General features: G+C 46.1%; 1 protein-coding gene across 4 annotated transcripts in view; it reads left to right on the top strand.

The window, feature by feature from the left end:
* Positions 1 to 20788, top strand: part of CPLANE1 (ciliogenesis and planar polarity effector complex subunit 1) — a 2766109-nt gene that overhangs the window by 899553 nt on the left and 1845768 nt on the right. For all 4 annotated transcript variants that reach the window (XM_078674971.1, XM_078674972.1, XM_078674970.1 and 1 more), the window contains exon 19: positions 10140 to 10357. In XM_078674971.1, the coding sequence (XP_078531097.1) occupies positions 10140 to 10357 (218 nt within the window). The remainder of the gene's footprint in view (positions 1 to 10139; positions 10358 to 20788) is intronic.

Below are 20788 nucleotides of genomic sequence, written 5' to 3'. Positions count from 1 at the left end.
TCTACGGGAGCCGGTTTACTGGCTGCCGCTGCGGCTGTTTCAGCCAATGAATTCCCTACAACGTGAACGCCATCACGCTGGTGACTCAGTGAGTGTGTCACGTGAGTCTTTGGTAGTTCTTTTTTCAAAAGAGCTACTTGTTCCCAGAGCAGTCTCTGCTTTATTGGTGCATCTGTGTCATCTTTGTAACCGTTCTGAATCCATGTCTGCAAATCCTTGTTATATGCTTTGACGCAGAAATATGAATCTGACACTATAAGTGTCGGGAATTCGCGATCCGCATTATCTAGCGCCATTTTCAAAGCTATTATTTCAGTTTGTAGTTCTGAATTAGTTTCTACTGAGTGTGATTTTGTTAATAGAGGTCTTAGTTTACCTCCGCGCCACACTTCTTTTGTGATCTCACATGTGGGATTGTATGCATGTTCTCCCCAAACGGAGGGTTGAGCATGTCCGTCTGTATAGATTACACAGGCGTAATGTCGTAGAGGAAGAATGTCGATTGGCAGAGGATACGTCTTTTCATATTTTAGATTTTTTAATTCTTCTAGTTCTTAAAAGACTGTCAACCAGGCAGTACTTGATAATTCATATCCTCCGTACTGGATTTTCAGATGGGCAATTCTGGACTTTTTGAAGTTGAATTTGTAACCCTCTGCAGCGAAACCAAGTATTATGGTGTTCACTCTTTTCAAGTGAGTCTCCAAGTCATCATCTGTTAAGTAAATGTCATCGACATAAGATAATGCTTCATCATCATATAGTTGTAGTAATTCTGTTACTCTCGCTGAGAATACCCCCGGGCTGTTCTTGTACCCCTGGGCTAACCGACAGAATTGTTTTTGAGTGCCATTTACTGAGAAAGCTGTTAAATATCTGCTCTCTGGTGCTATGTTTTGACAAAAGAATCCATTGGAGATGTCCAAGGTTGTTTTGTATTTTTTGCGCACTATGTTATTCATTAGTGCAGCACTGTGTGAGTTTTGCACTGCAAATGTTTTGCAACATGTGTTAAGGTGTCGGTAATCCAAAACTAGACGGTACGAATTGTCTGGTTTGGAGACCGGAAACAAAGGATTGTTCATTTGTGAGGTGCAAGTTTCAATCACCCCCTGGTATTCTAGCTGATCTAGTATTTCATTTACTTGTTTTTTAGCTTCTTGCTTAATTGGGTACTGCCTTTGTGCAGTTGGTTGTGATTTTAACTGGATTTTGTGAGGAGGAGAATCCTCATCCCATCCTACATGATTTTTATATAAAGCAGGTGCTAAGGCCACTGCCCACTTTCTAGCAAGTGTATATTTTTTATGAATCGGCATTTGATTCGAGAAGGCAGGCATAATTACTTCTTCGCCATGAGGGCACTCCCTGACAAACTCTGGTGGCCAGTCTTTTTCAGCTAGAAGGATGTCATAACCCTTGGAGAGGTTATCCCAAAATAGTCCCCTTATTTTCCTAGTCTTATCTCCCTCTATACGTAATGTTATCTCGTATATTTTGTGGGGCTTGCTAACTCTGGTATCTGCAGTTTCCACTTGAAGGTATTAATTCGTGTCCACTGTCTCCAGATGATTCATAAGGACTTTGCGAGCTATGCTCACCTCTGCTGCGCTGTCTAGCATTGTCTGAGCCCACTCTCCGTTTTTCAGTTGTGTCCTCAGTATTCTCGGCATTGTTAACTACCTTGATACTGGCTACCTTCTTTTTTGGAAATTGTAATTTCTTTTTTAGTTGAGCAGGTTCCTTGTCTTTGGACTTGGCGTGCTCTTCTGATCGTCCTCTTCTTTCCGATTTCTGCGAGGAATATTATCCCTATTTCTAAGGTTATATCTATTCCCAGAGGGTTCACTCTGGGGTGACCTTTGTCTCGGGTTTGGAGATTTCTCTCTTCGCCTAGGAGACCTTCCTCTGGACTGGAATTTATTTTCTTTAGGATTGGATTGTTTGTTCCCATCCCAGTTCTTTTTTGGTGAATTATTATTATTATTAAAAAACATTTTTTCTGGACTTGTAGTCAGTTGCGGTTTTACTGGTATTCCACCTAGACTATCTCTGCCTAGTTCTTCATAGGATTTTTCTATGATTCTGGCAATTTCAGCTGGTTGGTCTGCTATATCTGTCTCTTTTAACCTCTGGCGGATCGCCACGTTTGCTGCTTCACCTTTTATGTTGGCTAATAATATAGCCGAGACCTGCTTGAAGTCTTTCAGTAATTTCATACCAAGAGTTAAAGCAGGTTCTGGACCGTATTCATCTTGAATTTGTTTTAGCACATCTGGTATCACCGAAATGGATGGAACACCGTGCGTTTTTGTGTAGATGGAAGCAAAGACTGTACCCCAAGTGTCACAGTCCTCAATGTGTGGTGCGATTCCCATTGGAAGACAGATAGTCAGAATCCTGTGTTTTTCTAGCGGGGTGGTGTCAGGAAACACCGCCTCTATTTGGGTTATTTTCTGTGCCAACCAGAATGGTATTTGTTCCCGTTTAGCTGGAACTTTACCTAGGCAGGATTGGATGTTCTGTGGTGTAATTTTATTTGTGTTCCCCTGGTGAGGGGTCAGCTGTGGTAGTTTAATCGCTGGCTGAATTGTTGAAGTCCGCATTACATACTGAACTAATTGTCTATGAATTTTCAGTAGTTGTTTTAGCTGTATTAACAGCTCTGCTGCAGGCATTCTTTCGATGTCTGGATGTGGTGTGTATCCGGCTAGGACCGGCCACGTTGCTCCTGGTCTTCCTAAAGGACCGAGCCTTGTAATGTGATTGTTATGTTTTAGGGCGCCATCAAATAAGAGCAAATGCTCTTGGAATTTGAGTGGTACTTCCACCTCCTCGAAAGGAGTGTACGTTTCAGGAGGTTCCTCTACTTTGTAATAGTGGAAGTACTTTGTTACAGCATTTGCTGCTGGAAAATGTATCCATGTATAGTATACCTCTGTCTGCCGATATTCGTGTGCCTCAATTACGAATATGACTGTGCCACCTCTAGGTGTCAGTCCATTTTCTATAAGTTTTAAGGTTATAGATCTCCTTTTGGCGACCTGGATGAGTATTATATCCGGGTCTGCTGTTTGCATGGTAGCATCAGCATCTGCTATTTCAGTAGCTAATCTAATTGCCTCTCTTTCATCATCACTCTCTGCCATTTTACAGACAGAATGGTATTATGTTTGTTTGCAGATCAGGTTTCTTATGGAAACAGAGATTAGATGCACAATATTCTGGAACTGTATTATCCTTCAACGTTGACTAGACCAAGAACCATACATAGGAGTTCCCTCCTGCGAGGTTTTGGAGGATATAATATCCTTTCACCCACTCCAGACGTCTTTGGAGTATTTGGGAAAAGGGGTCTGAGTGAGAAAGCACGACTGAGTTACTCTAAATGTCTTACGTTAGTTTTATCGCCCTTTCCAAACGCGTTGGGCGCCATGTAGTGTAGCTCCTGTTTTCCCAATAGGCTCTGCGCATTGGAATAGTACCTACAGCAGTAAAGGCCTAGACCAGACGTTAACTAGGTCTACTACTGTCGATACTAGACTTAATTTTTGGGTTTGCCAGCTAAGCTCAGAGTTCGCTAGAAACTTTCTCGAATGTTCAAGGAAGGAATTAACTCCCCTGATTAGACAAGAAGGGATTTAGTTTCTGACAACCATAGAACATGACAACTTTGCTCTCCCCTAATCAAGAGTCAATCTCATGAGTCGTGTGAGCACAAGGCAATTATTTTACTCAGTCAGTACGTGCATTCTTAGTCTCATCAGAATGTAGAGAAAAGGAAGAGACGGGCGTGTTCAATAAAAGATGTTATTTATTGATCAGTCTCTTTTCTCGTACAAGAGAAATGGATCGATATTATTGCAATACTTATAGTTAAGTAAAGTGCATACATTAGAAGCAATAGTATAAAATAATACTGTAAAAACATTGATATGGTTTCTGAGCCATATGATGTTTAAAATGATTAAAATATATTTACATACACATATACATTTGACTAAACGTACTCAACTGGTGTTTCTAAATACGCCTACCCCGTGTACCTGACCTAAGTCTAATGCGTGGGCGGGAATAGAAAGTTACAGTTTAAGTTAAGTTTGTTTTTGCCAAGTGAATAACTAAAGAATTCTCTGTGAGGGGTTATTCAGTTCTGTACCTGGAATTTAGGATGAATGAGGAATGGTATCTCTTTCTCTGCTCTCGATATTCCAGGCTGCCTGCGAGGGCTACCCGGAAGCGCCGGTGCTGGGTCTCTCGGCTTGAGATAGCAGCGCGTCTCTCAGCGCGTCAGGAAGGCGGGGCTGCTGCCTGCGGGGTCTGCTTCTGCTCTCGGCTTCGGCAAGTATGGCTGCTCCGTCTTGTCACCACGCGTGTGTTTGCATAGGGCAAGGTCGGCAATATTTATACCTTAAAGGTGCCGAGATTGACGTAAGGATGGACATAGGTACGTCAATAAAGATGTCATACGACTTGCTCGTTAGCACATTCTTTTGCAAAAGTTCTCTGTGAAATCAAAACAATGGCCACGGATTATCCAGGTTGTCATAGGTTTGATTTGTTATGAGAACGTCGTATGCCTTATCAGGGGCTGGAGGAATGTCGCTTGTCTAATTAGATCTCAAGCGTTATGACCTAATCAGATAACACGTTCCTGTGCCGTAGTGTGACTGCGTCAGATAACGGTATCTGCATCATGGGGGATTTCTTGCCTCATGGGCTGACTGTTAGTTAACTAGCTAGGTAGTTTAACCAGAATAGGGTCAGGAATAGGGGGATCGATTCAGAACCTATAGAAATACACGACACTGCGAGACAGCTGCAGTGGTGGCTCACGGACCGCGATTGGGTCAGCGGCAGATCCCTCTCCCTACCCCAACCGGAGCACGTAGTTGTGACGGACGCGCCCCTCCAGGGCTGGGGAGGCCACATGGGAGAGGCGGAGATCAGAGGTCTCTGGTCTCCGGCGGAGTCCCGGCTCCATATCAACCTTTTGGAGCTGCGGGCGATTCGTCTAGCACTGAAGGCATTCCTCCCCTCTATCCGAGGGAGTGTAGTGCAGGTGTTCACGGACAACACCACCGCCATGTGGTACTGCAACAAACAGGTGGCAGTGGCTGGAACATCAGGGCGTGACCCTGGTGGTTCAACACCTGGCAGGTTCTCTGAACGCCAGGGTGGACGAGCTCAGCCGTCGGTGCATGATGGATCACGAATTGCGTCTGCCCTCGGACGTGGCACAAGGCCTCTTTCAGCAGTGGGGAGAGCCTTGGTTAGATCTATTCACCACCGAAGAGAACGAGCAATGTCATCAGTTCTGCGCGTTGGAATTTCCAAGGCGGCACTCGCTCGGAGACGCTTTTCGTCGCGAGTGGAGTTGCGGTCTGTTGTACGCCTTTCCGCCTATACCACTTCTGCCCAGAGTGCTGAAGAAGATCAAACGCGACCGGGCCCAAGTCATTGTGGCTCCGGACTGGGCATGAAGGTACTGGTATCCCGAGCTACTCAGTATGTCAGTCGATCCCCTGGTTTGTCTGCCTCTTCAGGAGGACCTTCTGTCGCAGCAGCAGGGGACGGTCCTCCACCCGAACCTGTCCAGTCTCCACCTCCATGCTTGGAGATTGAGCGGCGACAGTTGAGGCCATTGACTTGCCTCCTGAAGTCTGTAATGTCATTCTGGCAGCCAGGCGTCCCTCCACAAAGTCGGTATACGCCTGCAGGTGGAACAAATTTGTGGCATGGTGCACAGCAAAGGCTGTGGATCCCCTTTCTGCCCCTCTTTAGGAGGTTCTTCTTTTCCTTCTTTCTCTTGCCCAGCAGGGCTCTGCTCTGGGCACTATCAAGGGCTACCTTTCTGCCCCTTCAGCCTTTCTGAGGCTGCCTGATCAACCTTCTTTGTTCAAGTCCCCTATTGTAACTCGTTTTCTGAAGGCCATCACACACATGTTCCCTCCTGTTCCGTTTGTGATGCCTCAGTGGGACTTGAACCTTGTTCTTACCTTTCTGTTGTGCGCTCCCTTTGAGCCACTTCACAACTGTCCTCTCCGCCTTCTTACTCTGAAGACTGCATTCCTGGTTGCCATCACCTCTGCCAGGAGAGTGAGTGAGCTCCAGGCTCTTTCATCCAAACCCCCTTTCCTTTCTGTCCATCCGGACATGTTTGTGTTGCGGACTAGACCATCTTTCCTGCCCAAGGTTGTCACGGCCTTCCATATTGGGCAGTCTATCACCTTGCCCACCTTCTTTCCTCCACCGCATCCCTCTAAAGAGGAAGAGCGGCTCCACCGTCTGGACCCAAAACGTGCGATTTCGTTCTATCTGGATCGCACACGCCAGTTCCGGGTGGATAACCAACTCTTTGTTGGTTACGTGGGCGCTAAGAAGGGACGGGCGGTGCACAAGAGGACCATCTCTCGGTGGGTCGTCTTGTGTATCAAGGCATGTTACTCCTTGGTGAGGAAGGAGCCTCCTGTTGGGCTGCGAGCCCATTCCAGTCGGGCCACGGCGGCTAGCACTGCCCTGGGCCGGGGAGTCCCTCTTGCAGGACATCTGTCAGGCAGCTACGTGGGCATCCCTGCACACTACTGCCTGGACAGCCAAGTCCGGAGGGATGGCTTCTTTGGCCGTTCCGTCCTCCAGGACTTTCTGGTGTGATTATTGGTTTGCAGACCCTTCACCGGGGTTGGTATTGCTGGGGTATCTATTCTAAGGTAAGGAAGATAATCCTAACCTGTTTCTTTCAGATGAACAAGTTACTTACCTTCGGTAACGATATATCTGTAAGAAACAGTAATTTTTTTATTTTTTTTTCTTTAAACTTTGTTTATTAGTTTTTTGAAAAGAAAAACATAGTACAATACAAGGATGAGGCTGTAAAAACGACAGAAAAGGCATCCAGAGTATACATCATGTACAGAATATGACAGTGTGATCACATGAAGTCAACAATCGGCTTAGCAATTAGGTGAGCACCATACCGGGCAATCAGGGTGAGCACAGGTAGTTGGTATAGACTAGAGGGGGAGTCAGGACTCAGTATGTAACAATGGAAGGTAAAGGAATGTGTCTGGGGTGCACCAAGATAGCTGCGGTCTATTATCTATGGCCCACGGCATCAAGTGGAGCATGCATGCGCAATGTGTGTCGGCGTGTGTAGTCGGAGGCCCTCCCGTACGAGGCCATCTGAAGGGGGTGTGTATGTTATGTCTGGGCTTCGCCGTCATCTGGAAGATCAGTCCCTGTTTGGGCCAGTAGGTAGGTTGTTAGTGGTCCCCATATGTCCCGTGGTCTGGTAGTAATCGGAAGCAGCTCAGCAAAGGTTGTGTGTTGTTCTTGGCTGTATGTCATGTCCATGAGCCACTCCTTAAACTTGGGGGCCCTGCCACGACCCCATCGGCATGCCACTTGTCGCTTCGCAAGTAGCAATGCGATGTCTACGAATTTCCTATATGTCGTGGGAATGTGTGGTGTGTGTCCTAGGAGCGTTAGTAATGGATCAATACTTATGGGTATCCCGGTCATTGACTCGAGAGCCGTCTGCACCTGCTGCCAGTAAGCATGGATCGAAGGACACTCCCAGGCGAGATGTAAAAAGCCAGCATGGTCCGCTCGACAACGTTCGCATTTGTCATTATCAGTCAACTGAAACCTAAATTTTTTCACTGGGGTATAATACAAGCGCTGCAGGAATTTATAATGGATTATCTTGAGTCTGCTACTGGCCGATATACGGGCTGTAAGGGAACAGCAGTATGACCTCTGCTCATCAGTGAGCTCAGTGGTGAGGTCAGCGGACCAGCGCGAGCGAGCTGAGGTCTCTGTCCCTGGAGCACATGACCTGATATGACGATACATGCCCGACACTAAGTGTGAGCCATCTGGGGAACAGAGCATATGGTGCAATGGAGACATAGTCTCGGGTTCATCCGGGAAGTCAGGCAGGATTTCCCTCATTCCCTGGCGCAGCCGCAAGTTGTAGAACACCTCGAGTGGGGTGCGGCTGTGCGCAGCAAAAAAGAGGTCCGCAGTTTTAAATCGTTTAGCTGTAAATAGATCGCCCCAACAAGTGATATGTAGCTTCCTGCTGTAAGAAACAGTAGTTAGTATTAGATTCCTTACCGCCCCACCCTTCCTCCCCGTTCTGCGAACTGATATCTAGGGTTAAGGTCATCCCCTTTCAGTGCCCTAGTTTCAATGGCACCAGTGTTGGTTTTTAACATGGCTCTGCGTTTCTGGCGCGGAAAAACTGTGTCTAAGAACTGACGTCAGCACGCGGAGGCGGCGTCTAAGTACTCCGACGACGTCATCACAGCGCCGACGACCGACGCGCAAGGGTACTGCTACGCAAAAATTTCCGGATCCGGTCTGACACCTGAGGATATTCTAAGGTAAGGAATCTAATAATAACTACTGTTTCTTACAGATATATCGTTACCGAAGGTAAGTAACTTGTTCTACTGGTATAGACTTTTAACGTGAAATGAATTTTACTGTATGTTTTACCAGTACACTACATGATTATTTTAGTCGAATAAAGTACCGTTTGAGTAGAGTGTTAAGATTCGAATTGCTTTGTGTTAGTTTGTGTTAAAGTTAAAAGTTCGATCTAGGAAAACCTTTTTATTTTTGTATCTGAGTGTCTGAGCAGACAAACTTTGCCTTTCTTTTCAGTGGTGACCATGGGTAAGCATCTGTCCCTTGTTCGGCAATAATAGAGACCATTTTTAAAATATTTTTTTTATACAAGGTTAAGAGGCTGTGTCGATGCCTTCTGATTCAGTGTTGTGCGAGTGGGTTCAAATACATCCTAACAAAACACTACGAATTCATTGAAATAACTTTTGTTAAAAGCGTGTTTTTCAGTTAAGATAAGCTAGTGACCAACATTAAAACAAATAGAACCATAAGATCCTCTTAAAAAAACTTCATATGAAGTAAGATAGTTATGAAGCCTTTTGACATTTCTCAGTTATGGTCAATTGCGTAACTATAAATAAATACACTGCTTATGCCCTCACACATGACGCCCTGGATGATTTCACCGGTTGCTAGTAAGCGCTGCTTGTAATTTGCAGTAACTTCCAAAAGTTTGTGATGTCATCATCTATGATAATTTGCAGTTTTATATTTTTTTATATTTATGGTAACAGTAAAATAAGCGTTTTACTGCATGTAAACTATGCAGAGAGTTTATTCTTTTTGTTGTTGTTGTTTTTCTTTATTGGCATTTCAAGAAAGAACAAACATTACAACCCAACAAGGCCAGTTGTTACATCCGTATCATAAGAATCTAATATTAAATTCAAAGACAAATTCACAGTTCCAACATTGTCATTGTACCTCCCAATCGGTACGAAATAAGAGAATTGTCGAAGGCGTGTGGGCACCCAAGACTTAAGAAAATTCCTTTTCACTCCTTGTTTCTCAAAAACGCCACTTAATGTATAGCTAGGTGTGACTTATCGATGACCCTAGACTGCTCATATAGACGCGCCTCCCAGTACCTGACTTTACCCACCACTTATTCCACCCACTCATATTTATGAATCCCCAATTGTCCCTAAGGAACCCTCCCCATTTTCTTGATGTGTCCGTGCCCACTCCACAAAACCCCCATAAGTCTCTCGGCCTGGATGCTGATGGCATCATCTCCCAAAATGTGGTTAATTGCGTGTGCCCAAATATTACATCCTGGATCCACTCTTTCATTGAAGGGAATTCCCTTCCGTAGCATGGAGTTTGCGAAACGCTACTGGCGTGTCTTTTACATATCCCAATACAGGGTCCAGGTCGCCAAGTGTGCCAAATATATCCTGAATGGTAGTGAATATGTTGGGCAGAGAGTTTATTCTTATCATGTTTCTTACTAATCTTGGTAAACTACCATCAATAAACTTGTTTTAAGTAAATACACCTCTCACTCGCACACTCTTTCATCTCTCTCTTGCGCTCTGTCTTGGGTTTTCTCCTACGTTCTATTCCAGACCTTCTCATGGGTTCACTTTTGGTTGCATGGATTTGTGCACCAGTGTATTTTCATGTTTTTATTGTACTGCTTCATCCCAAGACGTGTCTTTGTGATAATTATCAGTTGTAAACTGTTTTTTTCCCTTTTTCTAATTCTCAGCTTTATCTTACAGATCCAATTGAAGAGGAGGATGCAGATGCGCTTTTTAGCTCTGTCCAAGAAATGCTGAAGGCTGCAGTGATGGCTGAGGCTGATATTCTATCAGAAACATTTTTACTTTTGATTGAAGCAGCCAAAGATCTTAGCAAAGGGTTGAGTGGTTTAGTGCCCGAAAAGCTGTATCTTCCAGCACCTCCGTTGTACTGCCCCCAGCCAGCCTGTGTTAGCGAGGTAAGCTTGGCCAAGACCTTATTCCAGTTATAACATGTGAACCTGGAATTTACCTTCTTCATAGTTTCATGCTGTCTGTGTACCACCCCAGCAGACCCCTTTTTCTGTCTTCTTGCAGAATCCTTCTGCTTGTTTCGCTTGACTGACTTTGAAGGAGTATTTGATTACATTTTAAACATTCTCCACAGTCTTTTTCCGTGTTACCAATAGGAAGTTAATATGTGTCTGCCAGGACCAAGTGTGCACTCCTGTTTCCTCTCACTGGTAATAGTTGATGACCATTATAGTTTGAGGCTTAGTTGAGACCAAACCATAAGTCATCCACTTATGAATTATCCAGATTAATGTTCTTGTGTCGGTTTTTACTAAATGTGGTTTCTGTCAGTGACATGGAACTTTAGACATTGGTTCTCCTGTTGCGGATGTACTTCATGCAGCAGTGAGCCAAAGGAAGCACGTTCTTATCTCGAAACACAGATCAATTGTGACTGCTATTTAGGGCTCATTGTGCAATACTTCTAGGTATCTAGTAACCTGTTGATGAATCAATCAATCAGTAGATTTGTAGAGCACTCCTTGTCACCCATGAGGTTATCCAGGCGCTGGCAGGGTTCCAGGTGATCAGCCGAATAGCCAGGTCTTCAGGGACTGCTGGAACTCTGGAAGAGATGGGGAGGTCCGGAGATGAAAGTGTAGCTTGTTTCATGTCTTTGCTGTTAGGTAGGAGAAGGAGTGACCTCTGCATCTGCTATGTTGGATGTAGGGGATGAGGGTTAGAGAAAGGGACGCGGAACAGATGTGTCTAGTGGGCTAATGGAAGTTCAGGCCATGGTTCAAATAGTCAGGTCGCAGTTATGTAGGGTCTTGTATGCATGGTTCAAGAGTCTGAACTCTGGCATCGTTTTTGCACAGGGAGCCAGTGGAGTTCCATGAGGCAGTTGGTGTTGTGAGCTCAGCATTCTGAATGGTCTGTAGTCATCGGAGGAGGTGAACTGCGATCCTTGTGTAGAGCATTGCCGTCGTCCAGTCAGTTATTTATTTATTTATTTAAAAGGTTTTATATAGCGGTACTGGACCCAAGAGTATCAGAGCGCTTTACAAGATAGGTTAGCACATCAAGAAACAAAATGAACATAGTTCAGTTTACTCACATAGGATAAGGCATTTGAATCAAACGAGCGAAAGAGGAAAAAGTAACTAAGAGATCAGTATCGGAGAAGAGGACAGTTGAATAATTAGATAGAGAGGGGAAGGTAGAGAAGGAGAGAGAATATAGGAAATGGAAGTAAGAGGGGGTGAGTCGAGGAGTGGAAAGAAAGAAAAGGACAGAGTAAATTCCGTAACATTAAGTACCCCAATATTTGTTGAGAAGAAGCACCTTGAGGCTTTTTTTGACGAGAGGGTAGGAGGAGTTGCAACGAATATCTTTGGGAAGAGAGTTCCAAATCGAAGGGGCATTGCCTGAGAATGTATGTGATTGAGTCTTTTTACTTTTGAGCTGAGGGGGGATTAGGACAAGGGCGTTAGTGCTCCTCAAAGACCTAGAACACCCTGCTTTTTGTAGTTTGTCAGAAAGGTACGAGGGGGTGTTTTGGTGAAGGGCTTTGTGAGTGATACAGGCAATCTTGTAGGTGGATCTTCCTTCTATTGGGAGCCAATTGAGGTTTTTGAGGACAGGAGAGACGTGATCACATCACTTACAGTCCGAGATGAGCCTGGCCGCCAGGTTGAGAACAGATTTAATCGGGGCAAGTTGGACTTTGGGGGTGCCAGCAAGGGTGGCGTTCCCATAGTCAATTTTTGAAAGGACAAGAGATTGTACAACCATTTTGAAGTCGTCATCTGGAATGAAGGTTTTAATTTTTTTAAGGTGGTGTAGAGTGAAGAGAGCACCTTTTCCCGCATTTTTAATGTGAGGGATGAGATTAAGATTCTGGTCGATGCTAATGCCAAGGGATTTGACAGACTTGGAGGTGGAGAGAGAGCTGTTGAGTGCTTTGATATCTGTGATCCAGTGTTGGATAGGCAGAGAGTTGTTTTTGGGAGGGAAAAGGATGATTTCAGTTTTTTTAGGATTAAGTTTGAGGTTATTAAGATGGAACCAGGCTTGGACTTTATTCAGGGTATCGTTGAGATGTAAGATGTCGTTGTGGGATTTGATCTTATAATATAGTTGAGTGTCATCGGCATAGAGGTGGTAACTGATTTTAGCTTGTTTGAGAATAAGGGTGAGGGGTTCCATGAAGAGGTTGAATAGGGTTGGGGATAGGATAGAACCTTGTGGGACACCAAGTGAGACAGGTTGAGGTTTGGAGAGGCAATCACTGAGCTTAATTTGTTGGGTTCTATTTTGGAGATATGAGGTGAACCACTTGAGGACATCTCCCTCAAAACCGAAGCGGTCTTTGAGAGTTTTAAGAAGGGTGGGATGGTGGACAGTATCAAAGGCTGCAGAGAGGTCAAGGAGAATTAAGAGGGAGGATTCGCCTTTGTCCAAAGAGCGAAGAATGTCATCCGTAATATTGAGCATAGCAGTTTTGGTGCTGCACCCTTTTCTAAAACCAGATTGGAAAACGTCAAGGAGATTGAAGGAGACGATATGGTTATCCCGAGAAGACAGAACACATTTTTCAAGGGCTTTGGAGAGGAAGGGAAGGTGTGAGATAGGGCGCAAATTGTTTGAGTCATTAGGGTCAGTGGAGGTGTTTTTGTGGATGGGGGAGATTTGACCTAGTTGAAGGGAGGCAGGAACACAACCGGTGGCAAATGAGGAATTGATGATATTGGCCCATATAGGGGCAATGATGTGTTTAAGTTCCTGAACCAAATGGGCGGGAAGAGGATCTTTGGTATGAGAGGATGGTTTGAGTTTAGAGATGATGTTGAGGACAGCAGTTTCAGATAATGGACAAAATTCGCTCCAAGAAGCATTGTTTTTAGGTTGGGGGTCAATATAATTGGAGTCAGACTGGGGGAGAGCAAGGAGGGGTTGTGAGGGGTCATGAAACTGGGGAGAGGAGGACAAAAGTGCAGTAGGAATGTTCGGGAGGAGGTGTTGGCTGAGGGGGGATTAGAATGAAAGAGGGGTGAAAGAGAAGGATAGCTCTATGTAAATGTAAATGTAAATGTAGGTGTACTTATATAGCGCAAACCTGTCACCCAAAGGGCATCCTGGCACTTGCTTAGGGAACCCGTCCTGGTATTCCCCTGTGAGAAACCCCGGCAGGGTGTCCACAAGGTGAAAGCCAGGCATCCCGCCGCGAGGGGCTGTAGTGGAGATTAAGCAAGCTATTGCCCAGAGTTGCAGAGTGTGACCCCGTGATTCAAGTAGGCACCAGAGCGAGAATTGTCGAGTCCGTGGAATTTTTGAGCCCGAGACCCGCCGAGGCGGGGAATCGAACCCTGGTCCACGGTCGATCTCAGCTTCCGGGTCTGCCACCTCTAACCACTGAGCCACGCTTCTCCACATCTTGTTGACTTTACTAGAAAAGAAGCTAGCGATTTCTTCGCACCTCTCGACAGTGGCTAATATTTTTGGAGGGCCAGAGGAAGTTTGTTTTTTGACAATGTTAAAGAGTTTTCTGGGACGGTTTCTAGCCTGGTCAAGTTGAGAACGGAGGAAGGAGGCTTTTTCGTTGAAGATGTGCTTCTTGTATTTGGCCCTGGCGTTTCTAAGGAGTACCAAATTAGCAGAGGAGGGATGATTCCTCCAAGCACGTTCTGACTGCCTGAGGGCCCGTCTTTCATTATTAAGGTCGGAATCGAACCAGGATTTGTGTGGGATGTTTTTTTGTTGTTTTAGTTTGGTTGGGGCAATTTGGTCAAGGGCTTCAAGGATAGAATTATTGTAATGATCAGTTTGGTCAGTAGTGCTGTGAGAGAGAGGGGGGCGAAGTAATCGAGTTTTAATTGAGGATTCCAAATCGCCAGGGGGAATAAGGTGAAGATTACAAGTATGTTTCATAGGTAAACTGCTGATTGGTGTAGGGCGAGTAGTGGAGCTGTTCATGGTGAAGATGGAGGCCAGATCCTTGCTAGTCATAATTGTCAAGGGTGGCACCTTTAGAGTGAGTTGGGGATTGGCAGAGTGGAGTCAGGTCAGTAATGTCCATGTGTCATTAAAGAGGATGACTGCAGGGTCTTCATTTTTATTCCAATGGATATTATAGTCGCCAAGGTAGAGATTCCTGGAGTTAGAGAGCGTGCTTGAATAATGAGATCAAACAGCTCCTCGGCAAAGTAGATAGAATTACCAGGGGGGTGGTAGATGGTATGTAGACGAATAGTAGGTGAACCAGGAGTAGTAAGATCAGCGCAGAGGTATTCAAAGGTGGATGGGTCCTGGAGATGGACCAGCGTGAGTTTAAGTTCGTCTTTAAAGATTAGGGCAAGGCCTCCTCCTATTTGATAAATTCTGTCTTTCTTAAGGATGGAATATGCTGGAGGAATGAGCATGTCGAGGATAGATGTGGAGTGGGGGTTGAACCATGTTTCAGTTAGGACTGCAATGTCGATGTTTTCACTGAGTGTTTTACGCGATCTCCGTAGCGTGGCAAGAGGCAGATCGGCAGTTAATCAACATTCAACAGAGGGGTGGCGAGTCGAGGTATTGAGTGGAGGGACAAGGGAGGATAGATGTTAGTTGTTGTGGGGGTCTGGGTGACGCAGGGTAAAGGGGGTACCTGCTCATTCCCAAGAGAACTGGGATGGTAGATTGAGGGTAGGGGGGTTCATAGGAGAGGAAGGTGGGGAAGAGACGGGGAAGTTCGTAATCATGTTAATTCCCAAGGTCACTGGGCAAGAAGCATGTTGTGGAGGGAAGATCGTAGTTGCGGTGCATGGGGGGGAAGACATTAGTAAGTTAAACGGGTTCAGGTGGAGACAGGTAGCTCAGAAGGAGGGGTGGGCTAGGTAGAGTATTGGAGTTGGTAACAATAATAGGCGAGATGTTTGGGGGGGAAATGAGGTGTTTTGAGATGAGACGCTATGCCCTTTTGTGAGGGGACCGTGAGGTGGGAGTGATCCGGAGAGTGGATCCTAGCAAGGAGTGAGACGTCATTTCTGAGGGAGGAGAGTTCTAAAACAAGGGACGAAAGGAGAAGTTCAACATTAAGGAGTGATTGGGTAAGAAGTGAGGAGTGAAGGTGGTCAGTTGTATTTGGGAAGTGAGAAGAGTTAGAAGTATCTAGGAGAGGGAGATTGGTGAGAGGAAGGGGGGAAACCTGAGGGGGAGGAGAAGGGAGTTATAAAATGGGGGAGGGTTACGAGAGGGAGAGAGAGAAGTGGGGCAACTCGGGTTTGTATTGAGAAGAGGGGGGACAGAGGAGGTTGGGGTGGTTAAGGCATTGGGTTTGGGAATGAGGAGGAGGGACATGTGGAGGAGGGACAGTATAGGGTGGTATGATTGGTATGCTGGGGATTGCGGGAGTGATCAAGGGAATGTGTGAAGGAGTTAGCTGAGGAGGCAACGGGTGAGCTGTTGGGGGAGTATGTGGGGGGGTTAAACGAGGAGGGAGCGAATTTAGTGCATCTGGGGGTGGAGTAGTACGGGAGCCAGAAGGAGAGGGGTGAATAATAGAAAGTATATTATTGGGAGGAGGGGATAGAGGAGGGTAGTAGGTAAGAGAGGCTGGAGGAGTAGAGGAAGAGTCGTAAAAAGTAAGGGATGGGGGAATTGTTCAAGGGGAGATCACATGGAGTAGGGCATATCACAGAGCTTAAAGATTTCGGGGTTATAGAGGGAGCAAGAGTAAGCGTGCGGGTAACAGGAATTTCTGAAAAGTTAGAAGAGTCAGGAGAAAGGAGTGGTGGTGTCCCTGGTTGAGGGGGCATGTGAGCAGGGAGGCGTGGGGAGGATTGCAGAGCAGGAGAAGAAGACGGGGTGAGAGAGCATGCGAGAAGAGTGTAGTGGGGAGGGTTACACGGGTGATGGGGCGTGGGCGTAGAGGGTGGTGGGGAGGATAGAAGAGCATGAAAAAGGGACGGGGTGAGGGAGTGGGAGGGATAGGAGGGGGTGGGAAAAACATTAGTGGAGGTGGATGGTAGAGAGGCAGACACACTAGGTGATTGGGAGTTAAGGGTGTCATAACAGGTTATAGTGTTGAGAGCAGGGGTGGTCAGTTGTGATTGAGTGTAGGCATCAGGGTTTAGGGGAGAGGTGGGTGAGTCAGTGAGAAAAGATAGTGGGTAAGGAAGTGTAGGGTGTCAATACTGGTAATAGTATTGGGGGCTAGAGTGGTCAGTTGAGGTTGGGTATAGACATCAAGGTTGGGGGAAGAAGTGGGTGAATCAGTGAGGAGGGATGGGGGTAGGGTGTCATTGCTGGTTGCAGTATTGAGAGCTAGAGTAGTCAGTGGATGTTGGGTATAGACATCAAGGTTGGGAGAAGAGGTAGGTGAATCAGAGAGAAGAGTTAGGGGGCAAGAGAAGAAAGGGGTAAAGAAGGATCTAGAAGTGGAGGGGTGGGAGGGTTCAGGGTATGTGAGAGATATTGGGATAGAGCACTGAAGTGGTGTTCAAAGATGTTTAGGTGTTTTTCAGACGCTTGGATGAGTATGTTTCCAGATTTGAAAATGGAAATGTCTATTTCACCAGGAAAAGAAGAACAGGGAGTGGTGGAGAGTTTCAGACCGCAGGAAATATTGTGGGAATTAGTGATAGGGAGGTGTTGGAGAAATAGGCTTTTCCATTTTGATGGGCGTTTGGTGAAGAAGATGTAATGAGATGAGATCCTGGGTGATTGTGCGTCTTGAACTTTGGGGTAGCCTTTTGAATATCTTACGAAGCATGCAGAGGATGAAGAAGCAGGAGGAGGAGACAGAGTTGACCTGCGTCAACCTGGTTAGCTTGTTGTCCGGAATATTGCCTATATTCCTAGTATGGTCAGTGGTGGTAGAAGTAGGTCAGAGTTTTGAGGGCCACCAGGATACATCCAATGGTGAGCTTTGTTTCCGAAAATCAGTACCTCTGTTTTGTCCATGTTGAGCTTCTGACAGTTGTTCTTCATTCAGTGGGCGACGTCTGACCTGCAGTTGTGGAAGTTGTTCTTGGTTGTTGGTGGTGTTTTCGGAGAGGATGAGTTGTGTATCATTGGCATATACTATGATGTTGAGTCCATGGGTTTTGGCAAAGCAGGCCAGAGGTGTCATAAGTGTTGAAGATGGTGGGGCTGAGTGAGGATCCTTGGGGTAATCCTTGGGTTCAGAGGTGAAGGGGGGAAGGCCGACCTTTTGTGTTCTTCCGATGAGGAAAGAGGCTATCCATCTAAGAGTACCTCCTTGCATGCCTATGTTGTACAGCCTTTTGATGAGTTTGTGGTCGGAGACTGTATAGAAGGCTGCTGAGAAATTTAGGAGGATCAGAGTTGCAGTCTCTCCTTGGTCATGTACGGCTTGGATGTCACCAATAGCGATGAGGCTGTTTTGGTGCTGTGCTCACTGCGGAATCCGGATTGGGGGCCGTCGAGTAAGAGGTTCCATTCCTGATGCGAGGAGAGTTGTTGGTTGATAGCTTTTTCTAATATTTTGGCCGGTAGGAAAGAGATCTGACGGTACTTGTTGAGTTCGCTGGAGTGAACAAGCATGTTTCTATCTTTTAGAGAATTTATTTGGTACGTTTAACTTATTGAGACTACTAATACTATCTTTCGGAAGGAAGTGCGTAACAAAGAGTGGAAGCTACATGTAGTGCATGCAACCTACTGTGCCTGCACCATGTCCAAATGAACAAGTTATTTACCTTCGCTAATGCCTTATCTGGTAGAGACACTATCTAGCCGTAGATTCTTTACCATAGAATATTCACCACGTGTCTGACTGGATCCAGGAAATCTTGAACAGTACCCGTGTGCACTGGTAGGTGGCGTATAGAGACTTTACATCAGCATTGTAGTCATCCACACCAGAAGTGATGTGTGCGGTGCCTAAATAGCTGCTATCCCAGTGCGCTGACTTCAGTTTGAGACTGTTTTTGCACCCGAAGCACTGACTTACGGCAGAAGGTCAATGACCAGTGTGGAGATTCTAAGGACCTACAAGGACCTTTTTAGGTGGAAAGGGACCAGTTTGCAGAACGGGAAGGATAAGATGATTGATAAAAAATCTGCGGATAGATAGATTCTCTACCAGATAAGGTGTTACCGAAGGTAAGTGACTTGTTCATCTGATATAGACTTCTAGCCTCAGATTCCCTACCTTAGAATATATACTAAAGCAATATCTAGCTGGAGGTGGGTCTGCGAACTGGCCCAGACCGAAAAGTCCTTCAGGACCGAATCGGGAAAAATGCTTGCAACAGCGGAACTGACTCTCGAGGCAGTAGTGTATTGTACATTTATGCAAAGATGCCCACATAGCAGCCTGACAGATATCCAGAAGAGGAACTCCATGAGCTAGCCCAGTAGATCTAGCCTTGGCTTGGGTAAAATTGGCCCGCATGCCCTCCGGGGGTTGCTTCCTGGTCAATGCATAGCAGATCTTAATGCACAGTATTATCCATCTGGAGATGGTCTGTTTCTGCTCTGCTTTCCCCTTCTTTGACAGCCACTCAATGTTCCTTGGTACAATCTATATAGAAGGACACTCCCCTCTTAGGGTCCAGATGGTGTAGGTCGCTATTCCTCAGTGGTGGGATGTGGTGGAGCAAAGAAAGTCGGCAGAATGATAGTTTGGCCGACATGAAAGGGTGTTAGAACCTTTGACAGAAAGGATGTTAGAACCTTCGACAGAAAGGATGCACAGGTTCAGAGAACCAGTTTGTTCAGGAAGAAGCTGGTGTGGGGAGGTTGGCCAGAAAGAGCCTGCAGTTTACTAACTCTACTGTCCAAGGTGATGGTCACTAGGAAGACTGTTTTTATCGTCAAAGGTCTGAGTGGATACCATAAGGGCATAACCAAAGGTTCGCGAGAGAATATGTACGGAAGACCTTTCAAAAACGTGTCACAACAGGTGACTTAAACAGGTAGCGTTGATCCGGCAACCACAAAAATGCTAAACTGGCCGAAAGATATTCCTTAACTGTGCCCAGATCAAGGCCTTGCCGAGCTAATGACAAAACAAACAACAACTCTTTTAACTGTAGTGCAGAAAGTGTGTCATTGTGTTTCTTAGTGCACATGCAACAAAGTTATCCCAACAGCAGCCGTATACAGTTTTTGTTGATCGACGCTTGGCTGCCAAGGTGACAGCACAGAGCTGCGGAAGAAAGATCAAAACCTTCTACTGCTGCTGCTCAATTTCCATGCATGAACGTGGAGGGTGCACAGGATCGGGTGCAGAACCATGCCCTGTTTCTGCAACAGGATATCCTCCTGAAAGAGCCTGAGTGGCTAACAGATGCGCATGCTCAGGAGTTCTAGATACCATGCTCTCCTCGCTCATTGCAGAGCAACCTGAGTGACTCTTGCCCAATCGGTTCTGATCTTCTTGAGCACCCTGCGGAGGTGAGGTGCATAGGAGTCCCATATCTAGTCGGAATGCGTCTCTGAACGATAGCCGCTTTGGAAATACTAGCACGCAAAAGTGCTGACTTTGTGTATTCTCTGTGGCAAATGTAGCTAGGGTTTTCCCCGGTCCTGAAAGAAACCTTGAGCTTCCTCCAGATGTAGATGCTATTTGTGGTCTGTATATTCATGAAAATGCCCCTAAGTTCCAGCCATGTCCAGAGGCGCAGAGCCTCCTGGCATAGGATCCAAGCCCCATTCTGACCTGCTTGTTGCCGCACCACATGGCAGTAGTGTTGTTCGTTAACCCCAGTACTAACTTACCTTTGATGGATGGCAAAAAAGCTTTCAATGCCAAGCGAATCGACCTCAACTCCAGAAAATTGATGTGGAGCAGAGTCTGTCTGAGACCAAAGTCCTCTGATCTCCACTTCTCCCAGATGACTGCTCCAGCCCAGAAGCAATGCATTGGTAACCTTTGTCAGTTCTGGGTGGGATGGGGAGATGGGTCTGCCATTGACTCAGTCGTGGTCTTGTAACCACCGCTGCTTATCTTTTTCAGTCTCTTTCAAAATCTGGACCAGTTTGGAGCGATTCCCCTGCTTCTATGTCCACTGGCACTTTATAGCCTACTACACAGCGAGCATATTGCATCAAGTGTACTTCACCAGCAGGATGCAGTAGGTCATCAGACCAAGCAGCCTCAGAGTCAGTCTCATCCGAAATCCAGTACAGAGGGTGAAACAACGGGGTCATAGCCTGAATGTTTTGGACGTGGGCAAGCACAGAATTGCAGTGTCCAGAATGCCTCTGATGAACGGGAGCATCTGAGAAGGAGTCAAGTGTGACTTCGGCATGTTGATAGCGAACCCTAGTGAATGCAGGAGGTCCGCTTTATTCTGGAGGTGTGCGACGACTGTCTGTAGTGAGCCTGCTTCAGCAGCCAGTTGTCGTGGTAGGGGAAGACTGGAACCCCTGACCTCCGCAGGTGT

Source organism: Lissotriton helveticus, chromosome 2_1 (genome assembly GCF_964261635.1).
Source record: "Lissotriton helveticus chromosome 2_1, aLisHel1.1, whole genome shotgun sequence".
Lineage (NCBI taxonomy): Eukaryota > Metazoa > Chordata > Amphibia > Caudata > Salamandridae > Lissotriton > Lissotriton helveticus.
This window is presented reverse-complemented; position numbering and strand designations above follow the sequence as displayed.